Source organism: Notothenia coriiceps, unplaced genomic scaffold, assembly GCF_000735185.1.
Source record: "Notothenia coriiceps isolate Sejong01 unplaced genomic scaffold, NC01 NC01_scaffold00020089, whole genome shotgun sequence".
Taxonomy (NCBI): domain Eukaryota; kingdom Metazoa; phylum Chordata; class Actinopteri; order Perciformes; family Nototheniidae; genus Notothenia; species Notothenia coriiceps.
This window is the reverse complement of record NW_011352790.1, coordinates 1-11,599: the sequence shown is the minus strand read 5'-3', so window position 1 is coordinate 11,599 and position 11,599 is coordinate 1. Positions and strand designations below refer to the sequence as shown.

At 39.9% G+C, this 11,599-nt stretch overlaps 1 protein-coding gene across 1 annotated transcript; it reads right to left on the bottom strand.

The window, feature by feature from the left end:
* Positions 1–1,694: 1,694 nt before the first annotated feature.
* Positions 1,695–11,555, bottom strand: LOC104952519 (sodium-dependent neutral amino acid transporter B(0)AT2-like; the record flags this gene model as incomplete). The annotated part of the gene is made up of 14 exons (XM_010779356.1): positions 1,695–1,930; positions 2,959–3,108; positions 3,863–3,923; positions 4,037–4,100; positions 4,612–4,750; positions 6,219–6,369; positions 6,586–6,748; positions 6,860–7,019; positions 8,209–8,410; positions 8,498–8,681; positions 8,840–9,081; positions 9,177–9,287; positions 11,134–11,309; positions 11,435–11,555. Coding segments are annotated over 14 exons (2,160 nt in total), but the record flags the coding sequence as incomplete, so codon positions are not given.
* Positions 11,556–11,599: the final 44 nt, after the last annotated feature.

Genomic DNA, 11,599 nt, shown 5'->3' with positions numbered 1-11,599 from the left:
GCCGTTCTAAGTACCGACTGTTCAAGAGAAGGCTATTCTGGGACCTGCAGAAGCTTCGGCTGGAGAGTTAGAGAAAACATGGTCCGATCGAAGCATATAACCAGAGTTCCCATGTATTTATAAGAGGGGAGGGGCAGGCTGCTCCCGGGATGCTCTGACGCTTCTGGGATGGGCTGTGGATTATTTAATGACCTGAGATATGTATAAACAATTATAATAAATTATGGAAAGACTAGAAATTCCACAGTAAAAGAAAAAACGACTGGTTTCAAACACTGTGGTTTCACATTTTCCTCTTAATTTTAGTTTATAACAGTGACTTTCTTTTAAAGTCAAATATTAAACTGAAAAGCTCTCTTTTATATTGCAGTATGAAAAAGTGCAAATCTTAAACACTTGTGGTAATTTAACACATGCTGATATGGTGTCTATTTATAGTTTCCACACATGCAAAGAAAAACTGACCAAAAGGCTATTTACTGTATATAGGCTATTTACCGTATATAAGTAAAATCACTTTGGTTCTATTCCCCCTAACATCTAAACTTCTGTTTTCTCAGAGATTACATTACCTCAGAATAAAATGTATTAAAGGTGGGGTAGGTACATTTGAGATACCGGCTCAAGATACACTTTTTGTTGTATTCCATGGAATGCTCTTAACATCCCGATAGCAATGAATATCTTAAGTGCTTTGACAAAAAATCCATAACAAATTTTCATCTGTGGAAGCCGTAGTACTGTAAAAAGCACGACCAATCATCTGACCCGGCCCGGCTAAAATAACTGGATGGCCTACCTGCCTGTCAGCCTCCCATCTGTGCACAAACTTATCTCGTGCCGTCATTGGTCATGTGCGCGTTCGTGTGTGTTGGAGGAGGGGCTCTGTAAGGAAGTGGCAGATTTTTTCCGGCTGTGTATTTTCAAATTCTAGCGCACTCGAGCTGGTTTCTCCAAAATTACCTAACCCATCTTTAAAGGTTACATTTCAGGATTACACTTTTTAATACCACAATTTAAATTACAGTTACCTATCAAGAGTGCATTGAGATTGTACATGTATTTCACCATGTTTACAAAATGTGACTGTGTGCATGACTATTTATTTTTTTAATTCATTGCATGGAAATGTGAGCACAAGTGTGTTTTTATTTTACAGATTAAGTCATATGGTGTTGACTTTGTTTTGAATTAATGTCAATAAAAGAAACAGTCAAAAGGCCTTTTTCACTTAAGACATTTTGGGACACCTAAATAGTATGGAGTCACTGTTTATGCTATAGCAACACATTATTTTAATCTGATACTATATGTCACTAGAACTTTAATTATTCACCATAAAATGTAGAAATAAGACAACATTTATTTCCTCTCTGGACAGTTTATTTTTTCCGGTACGACAAAGGATGGGTGGTGTCAGATAGGTCGCAAGAATAATGTAGTTTATTGTAGCTGTGTAAATCTACAAGCAGATTTGAGGGTGGTTATGAGTGAAAGGGCAGCCGGTCAGGAGGTGACTACAGCTAACAGGTAACTTAGGTAACTTCTTGTCTAGGGATGTATGTGCAAAGCCATTAGCATGCAAACTGCAAATTGATCTGATGTGTTTAGTTATTGTGAAACAAATTTCTAAACAACTACTTCTCTTTTCTTATTAGAAAAAGTCTCACTAGCCTAGTTTCTAGTTTTTAACATTAGGCACAGCTCTTCTCCAGGTCCTTGGCTGATATAGTTCTCAGAGAGTGAGAGGGGAGGAAGAGGGGAGGGAAGGGCATGGCAGAGGGAGGGGGGGACAGGCTGGGTGGCACAGAGATGATGGATGGAGTGTCCGAGAGCGAGCCGTAACCACCTCTCTGCACGTCTACCGCACTGGAGCCGGCGGAGCCGTGGAAACACACAGGGGGAGTGTCCATGGGGTCTGTGCTGAAATCTGCAGACAGATACAAGAGGACAGTCACTTGAAGTTTAAAGAGCACATCTTTTCAGGTGCATGTATGTAGTGTCTATGTGACATGTCTCCACGCTTTAATGTTCAAAAAGCTTTTTATTTTTGTCATACTGTCTGTGCTGCATCACCTCTTTTCACCCTCTGTCTGAAACCAGAGCCCAGTCTGTTCTGATTAGTTAGCTGGCCGGTTAGAAATGACCAGCAACCGCTTCGAAATGACCAGCAATGTACAATATGTTGGAGCGCTAACCAATAGAATTGTAAGTGTTACATATGATATCTAACATGTGTGGGAGAGAAACTCCCTCCGGAGGGAACACAGGGATTTTGGCCTACAGTATATAACACACTACAGGAAAGTGAAAACCCCAAAAGCATAATTGGGCCCCTTTAATGTGTGTTTAGTATATATAAATAAATCACAGGTTATAGAACCATGAACAGCTTTATAAAAACATTATGATCAATTATGTAACTGTATTTATATCTACCGTGTATACACATTTGCTGTTGTATTTCTAATATTAAAGCTTCATTATGCAAGATAATTTATTCCTTTAATATAAAAAGCATTAAGCAGGAACTTCAGTAATAAGAAGTTATTTAAATAAATACGACACAGCCTGCTCGCGTTTAATAACAAGGCCGGATGCTTTTCATCAAATGACTCCCAAGAGACAGGAGAGTAAAAATATCAGAAGTCCAGTTTTCTCTCTGGATGGAAGTCTCTCTCTGTCTGCTGCCGAAGAAACTGTCTGTATTTGAGCTTCCTTTTATTACCCCGTGATAGAAGTTTCTATACTCCTTGCTGTCACTTTAGTTTCAGCTTTCTCTGTTGTAGTGTTTCTTTGAAGGCAGATTAGACATGTGTATTTTTACAACCTTACAGATTTCTGACAGTCCCTCCAGGCAATCCAATTTGATGCCATAGTGCTGCCGTTGCCTCAAGTGTGAGACTGAAAGAGGCGCTAATACAATTATAATTTAATTGACAAAATGTATTAATCTACCCGAGTCATCGTTGAGCTGGGTGTGCAGGTACTGGTGTTTGGAGTAGAACTTGTTGTAGATACAGTACACAGCAGCCATCAGAGCGAAGGTTCCTACGGCTGCAGCGACGAACAGACCCACTTTGGCATTGTCTTGTTCTACCTGGACATCTGTGGAGGCACAGAGACCATCAGAGTCAAGGTCTTCACACATGAATCCTGTTGCACATCTTTGTTATTGAGCCAGATGCTGCCACTCTGTGTCATTATCACTGTGCAGGATGGATATTTACAGAAGCTCTGAGAGGCAATTGAGAGACTTTTTTTATTTATTTATTGTGATCCATTCTCTAAGTCTGATCTAAATCGTTTTTAAGAAGATGTGGGCAAAAGGTGATAACATTATAATCTGTCTATAGTTCCCAAAAGCAGATTATTCTGTAAAGCAGGTGAGAAATATACAGTATGCATGGTAAAAAGAAAAGGGTTGCTGTAATCATGGAGACATGTAAGCTCACCTGGAAGATAACACAATTATTTTCCATCATATTTAGAACATGGGATAGTGGTGTATCCTCTTGTGTCTCTTTTGTATAATATAATATAATATATAATATATATAATAAAAACCTCTCAAAACTGTTTTTCCCACCAGATTTTAGTTATAAAAAATAAAGGAAATTATAAAAATGATCCTGGTTAACTTTCCCAACAGTTGCACATATTATTATTTTTGGTTAGTTTAAGAGACTTAAGGAAACTATCCTTGCATAAACATCTCCACCTGTTTAAAGTCAAATACAGAGGAGAAAACATTTCAATAAGACTTAAAACTGGAACATTAATAAAAATTGATCACCCCTTGCCTCTCTGGGACTCCATAGATCCAGTTCTACTTAACAACATTATTTATTTTTCCACTTACATGTCTGCTTTGCGTTTAAATGAGTAGCTTCCTCTTTCCTGAGCAGGTTCATTATGTATCGCTGAGGAGGAGGAGGAGGAGGAGGTAATCCCTGATGGGAGTCAACCTCCTGCTGCAACTGCAGGGTGTTCTGGGAGCTCTGGGAGTGGCTCAGTGGAAACACCAGCAGCAGACACAGAGCTGCCAGGCCCGCCATGGGGGGGTTAGAACGTATGTCTGCAAATTCAAATTGATACACCTGCAAAAAAAATAGAAACAAATACAAATATACATGCTTTCTCTTGGCTGCTCTTTCCTACGTAGCCATGTAAATCAATAACAGTCAAAACCACATTGGAAAACACCTTCTCTGACGCCCATGTCAATATATCTTTATACATATATGTTTGAGTCTTAAGACATGAGGAAACATTACATCAGTAAACTGTTTATGCTGATCATTCAGTTTTACTCAATCTCTGTTAAGATTTAAGCAAATACATTCATTTCACAAAAACAATGTGTGTGTCGTTCGTTAAATATGAACTTTTTTCACAACTTGGAGCAAACAATAAGTGTGTTTATAACACATTAAAGACATGGGCGTCACTAAAATCTTTACCCAATATTGCAGTTGTTTATCAGTCAGGTGTTGCTCTGAAAAAGGCCACTGAAACAAATAGATAAAACCTATCCCACACACAAACACATTCACTGTAATGCAAAGGCAAGTTTTATTATTACAAATAAATCTTGTGTTATTTACTTACCTGATGTGGAAGCGAGGATGTCGTGTTTCTCTGCCGGGTGTTGGTCCTTTCTGGCTGACTGAAGAGAGACTGCATCCACGACAACTGAACTCCCCGGACACCTGGCAGTATTTCCAAGGGACACCTGTGCGTACTCTTCCTAACAAGCACACACATGTAGAAAATAGCTTACACAAGTAAAGCAGCCTGACAAAGGGAATTCAGAGGCTCAACCTTCAGCGGTCTGGCACAATGTTCTGAAAGCTTTTATAGGCTTTATTCTTAAAGTGACTATTCTTACTCGTTCTCGGCGAAAGCAGTTTTTGTTTAGGTCTTAAAAAATACAATAAAGGGGCAAAAAAAGCCACCTTGTATGAAAAAGGCCAACAAGTGAGAGCTTAAATGTTTTTGCAGAGGTCACACAACCTGACATGTTGAGCAGAGAAACGTGAGTGCAACAGAGCTCCCTGCTGACACATTCATGTACTGCTTCAATTAAAAAAAAAAAAAAGCCACAGATACTGGGGGTGTAAGTTTAAACAACTACTTTGTAAAACTGAAATGTAGTACGAGATGTACAAGAACACATGTAGATTTTCTATTTCTATTTAAATATGAAAGATAACAGAATACAGTTACCCAAGGGGAGCTTAAGACAAAGATATCAAATCAAACCACTTATCTACTGATGATGGTTCAGATAGATGCCACATTTCCCTCAAAAAACATATAGTTACATAATTAAGAGGGCTTCCTCTTTTAACAATTACTTATAATTCACCCTTTAAATCTCCAATGTCTATTCACTATCTAGAAAGCTACATTGTTTAGTCATCTTTACAGTGTGATATTTGATCCTCTGTGCTGACTACAGTAAGGGCGGTGTGTGTCCCCACTCTCACCTTCTGCAGGACTGCAAGGACACCCAAAATGCTCAAGAACGAAAAATATAAAAGAGAAACAAAGAAATGTGCAAACTCTTCACTATGTATAACAGTCAAAACACTTACAGTCAGCTGCATTAACACATGTCTCGATAGCCTTAGACATCATGCATCAGTCTGCCTGCATGTGTTCTGGAAGTGCTTCCAGACTTTTACAGATACACTTAAACACACACTAAGGTCTGCATATAGTCAGAGAGAGCTGCAGGTTACTGGTCAATAAGAACATCTCCACCTTACCTTTTCAGATGTTTACATGGCAGCAGAAGTCTGGCTGTGTCTTTATGGAATAACAGTGAGGCCAACATATTGCTTCATGCTGACGATGCCATTTTATTCATGTCAAAATTAAAGGAAACAATTCCCTTCTGGTCACAGATTATCATAACTTTTTATGATACTTCAAATTCAAGGTCAATTGGGCCACTAACTGCAGTAACAATGCAGTTTCCAAGCTTGTATAAACTCTTTAGCATGTCATATATTCCACTGCATACTAGATTACAATTTGTTAAATAGATGAAGCATGTTTGATTTTTTTTTTTTTTATCTAATTCATTTGTGTAACTTCGGGGTCCAGTGTTGAGGAAACAGAAGCAGCAGTCTTTTTTTTTTGGTCCAGGTCTGACATGTCAGTCATCAGACTTCCACAATTGTTGCCGGTGCTAACAATGCTGTACTGACCGGCCTCTGAATCTCTGGCTCTTTCTCTTGTCCGCCGGTCCATCAGGACAGCGTGAATCAAAGCTATCGGGACGGGCATCACAGCAAATATGATCAGCAAGGCCATGACAGCCAGAGCCCGGTCCGGGTACTCGAGGTACTCCTCAGATCCCTGAAGAAGAGAAAATAGAATCAAAATCTAAATCACGCAAGGTCTGAAACAAGTGGAACTTATCACTACTCAGAGAAATACATAGAGAGATAAACCATTAGTTATATGCTTCAGGTTGGGAATTTATTAAGGAGCGACAATTTGCCTTGTAACGTCTAGAAAGCAGAGACAATTATTTCCAGAACACATTTTTAAAAATGTTCAGTGTTAACATACCTTCTCTTGGTTCCATGCCATATAGGTGGGGCGTTTGATGAACATCTGGATGGTGGTGGCGCCCAGCAGCCCCAGCATAGCGAGCAGGCAGACGTATTTCCACAGGTACTTGTAGATCACATGAGGACGCCAGCCCAGCATCCCCTCAATGTCATCCAGGAACCTTCAGACACCCAGAGTGGTGCATATTACACATTTGTTACAAACACTGATAAGACTCAGAGACATTTACATCTAAGAAGAGAGTTACGCACAGTCTGAAATTAGACCTCACCTATCAGCTCCATACAGCCAAGACACGCTGAAGGTCTCAAAAACCACAACAATGATGAGTGGCAGAGTGGCAGAGTAATCATCGAACATCATCACAAAGTAGTTTCCACAGCGCTGGGTGAAGAGGAGGCCGATTACAAAGCCGATGATGCAGCTGAAAACTAAAAACAACACAGACATGTTAGGGTAAACACAACAACAACAACAAGAACACAAAATGAATTTAAAGTCAATGCAAACATTCAAGGTTTCTTCTACTAATTCTGCTTCCGCTCAGCTTGAAAGTGTGTAATCAGCTGATGGTTGGCAGGAAATCCTGTTTAGACACAGCTCCATGACACGTGACAAGACACTGATCTACTGGCTGTTAGCAGAGATATCCACCAGCAGGGTAATATAACAAAAAAGTACTTCGTAAAATAGCACTTAATGGAGAACACACAATAACCACTGACTGTTGTTTGGAGCTGTGTGCAAATCTTGAATCTGAGTTCATAAAATCCCAGTTGTTTGAAAGCTTCTCGACTCAAGGCTTAGCAATAAAAACAAATTCATGCATTCTTGCCCCCTTAAAAAGGCAGCAGTCGCTCAGTCAGCAGGGACTTGACTAGGGTTGCTGGTTCAAGTCGACGGACCAAGTATGGAGAGAGGACCAGTTCTTTGTCAGGTGCAAGTTTACCTCCCTGGCGCTGCCCTTGTGCAAGACAGATGTACACCTGGCCAGCTGTATAATAGCTGCCCAGTGCTTAAAGTCGAGGATGGGTGAAATGCAGAGACTTATATTTCAGTGTGTGCTGTGATGTGTAAATGTGTGTGACTTGTCCATTTTCTAAAAGAAGAAACAAGGGTTGAGGTAGGGCTGCTCGATTATGGCAAAAATCATAATCACGATTATTTTTGGTCAATAATTGATATCACGATTATTAAATACGATTATTCATTGACTTTGAAAACATCAATTTATTGAACTTTAAAACAAATACAAATAATAATTTGAAAAGTATGTTTTTAACTGTTGATTACCCTGAATGTATAATTCAACTGAAAAACCAATACTAAAATAAATTATACATTTAAATAAATAATATCAAAAATAATAAATACCAATAAACAAGGTCAACAAATATTTTGGAGCGCACCTCCACAAGCTACTAAACATATATAAATATGATAAATACAAATAAATTAGATCAAATATGTTGCAGTGCACTGTAACAACCTAGCAAAGCAAAATAATAGTTTTTTTCGATGATGTTGTTTTTGTAATTGTGGCAGGCCAAAATCGTAATTGCGATTCAAATACAATTAATTGCACAGCCCTAGGTTGAGGTAAATTAAAAAGGTGTTTACTTGTGAGTTTAGTCTTGTTGTTGGCCAGAGTTTTGAAGCGGTCAGTGAGTGGGGCGAGGATTCCCTCCATGGTGCCAAACATGGTGCTGAGCCCTAAGTTGAGCAGCATGAGGAAGAAGAGCGCTGACCAGAAGGGGCTGCCAGGCAGGAGAGAGATGGCCTCTGTGAAGGCGATGAAAGCCAGGCCTGTTCCCTCCACACCCTGAACACAAACAACAGTGCCACGTTCAGCACACAGAATACAACAAAAATGCTAATTTATTTTAGCCCAAAAACTCCTAATATGTACCTGCTGCATCTCTTTTTCCATGTCACAGTCTGTTAGATTGCCTGGGAACTGTTTTCCATGCAGTTTGAACCAGGCCCTGTAGTCCTCTAGAGCCACAGCACTGGGATCAGAATAGTTGAAGCTTGGCATCAAGTTTATCTCCACAGGACCGCTGTGAAACTGCTCCGATAACTCCTTAATATTACTAAGGAAAGGAAAGGAAAGAAAACATACAGTTTGTACAACAAGACATGGCGAGGCACACAAAACATTCAAAGAATCGATGAATTAAACAAACTGTGGAACCTGTCTTGAGTTTTTATTAAAGTATTTCATGAGTGTTTTTCTTTAGACACGACATACCTGACCACACATTCCATGGCCTTGTTTTTGGCGCGGAAGCCGAGCACAGCGAACACCACCAGAGTGGCCAGCACAGAGGTGAGGAAGTTGATCGTGGAGACAGTGAAGGCATCACGATGGCAGTTGTTGTTCTTGGGATTATAGGAGGAGTAAGCGATGATCGACCCGAAGCCGAGACCCAAAGCAAAGAACACCTGAGTGGCTGCCTGTCGCCACACCTGCACGTCGGCCCAGATCTCCAGCTAGAAATATAGAGGGGGAACAAAGGGTACGTTAGAGAAATATTTATATCAGCCTCTCTTATCCGTAATCAACCAGGCCTTTTGTCTGCAGATACCTTTGGGTAGAACATGAAGCCGATTCCATCTAAAGCCCCGTCCAGCATGAGGCCTCGAACCAGGAAGCAGAACAGCACCACGTAGGGGAAGATGGAGGAGAAATACATCACCTAGAAGATAGAAGGAAAGATTACATTATCAGGATTAAGGAATCCAGATAGCCAACAGTGGACATTCGTTTTTTGGTTATGCCTTTGCGTAATGGCACTAGGTTAAAAAAGCACTACTCTCCTCAAGTGACTAGCATTTTGAAGAAGTTTTGATTAAATATGCACCACAAACTTCAATTGTTCTTGTTGGTAAGGTGTTCTCCTATAGACTCTTTTCTTAAATAGCGTAGCTACATTTCTTATACTTATATAAACCGTCTTTAAGTACATTTCAGCTGAATCCTACTAATTTGCCGCTAAAACAACCCATCTCCCCCAAAGATATAACTGCCATTTCATCTAATCTGAAGTGTAAAACTACTAAATATACTTTGTATGTTCCAGGCAGGATTTCTAAGTGCGTCAACTCCTTCTGTAAGCCTGACATTCCAGGGATTCCTTCACCCGGAATAACCCCAAAACCAAATCCCCCACACATGCCAGAAAACTGAAAACAATGTAGCACCGGAAACAATGTGACATCACGTCAGTCTTTCTCATAAAGAGCTTCTCTTCACATTTTGTTTAATGAAACACTCAGCTGATTCCAAAGTTAACACTGTTATGGTAATCAATTAACCATATTGGCAAGGTATGTTTCTAAATCAATATTGTCTTAAATAATCAACGCAATTAAAACAATAATCACACCAACTATTCAAGTTTGTCCGGCAAATATAATAGAAATAAAACATTTTTTTAAATACATATATATATATATAATAACTAATACGATTTGAAAAGAACTCGTCATGGGACAAGAGGAGGAAAGGGGGAGAAGAAGAGGACTGGAGGTCAAAAGCAAGAGTGAAATCTGACTCTCACAAGCAAGTCATACAAATACTTTAAAACAGATGATGTTTGAAGTAAATCATCTTAAAGTGCACCTATCATACTATTTTTAGGCAATAGCATAGGTTTCAGATATATAAAAATATATAAAAAACATGTCTATGAAGTGTTTTGCTCAAAATACCAAACAGATCACCCATTCTAGCCATGCCTCATATCCCTCTATTTCACTTCCTGTTTCAAAAGTGCTGATTTGGGGTATAAAGCTTTAAAAAAAATTAAATAAAAAAAAAGGGGGCTGAGCTCATGCGGGACCCGGCAGCTACTGTCTAAACTAAATACTGCCGTGATGAAACGCCATATCATGGATTATCAAGGATTCTTTCTGAAACAGTATGGAGCTCAAAGGCTTTCTCTCTTGCCGGTTATACCACAAGGTGAGTTCCTTTTTATTGCCTGCTTCTTCACACACATGCTCTCCAGTACAGGTTAGCTCTGAGTGTTAGCGATGCTAATGTAAACACCGACCATATTACGTCCAAAACAGTCGAGCATTGTTTCTGATAGAAACATTTCTGATAGTGCCGTGGGTCCGCATTGCCGATATTACGTCATATCGGACGCAAATCTGGATCAGCTCCGTTGTACCCCCGTTTTTAGAGATTTGGGTACGGAGGAAAAGAGAAGAGGGTTTTATTTTCTGACGCTGCGTGAGTTCCCTGACACACCGGGGACACATATTTATCTATAAAAGACATCAAAAAGTGCATTTTGCATGATAGGTCCCCTTTAAAACAAGAACCAAAAAAATATGCCTTCATGTTCGAATACTATATGGACTGCTTTTATATAGCGCTTTTCCAGTCTTTAAGGACCCCTCAACGCGTTGTTACACATACAATTAAAAATTCACACTCAATCATACACCGACTTCAGGGGCTGAGATTCACTAACCTAGCTCCAGCCCCACGGAGAATACAAAACATTGTGAAGTCAGGAGTCACAACAGGGTTACCTTGACAGAGGTCTTGATGCCCTTGAACATTCCCAGGCACACGAGGGTCCAGGCGGCCAGCAGACAGCCCACGATGTACGGGTTGAAAGAGCCCGTCTCATCGATGGAGTCGGTGATATCCAGAGCTTTACGGTACCAGAAGTACGATGTGGGGGAGCTCTTTTTACATTCTGGTACTGGTGTCAAGACAAGGGAAATACAAATAAATCATTAAGCTTTCACGTGACACCATGCCTATACATTAACAATTGAATTACTCCTCATGTGTTATAAGTTTTGAACCGTAATGCGGTGTGTTTACCTGTCACATTCCCCTCTACTGGACAGTGTTCCCAAGGCAGAGACGACTGGAAGGAGTTCCCGAGGTAGAACAGGCTCCATGCAAGGATCACATTGTAGTAGAGAGCCACGAAGAAACACACCTGGGGACATGTGAGCACAAGATCATCAGGTTATGAGAAGATTA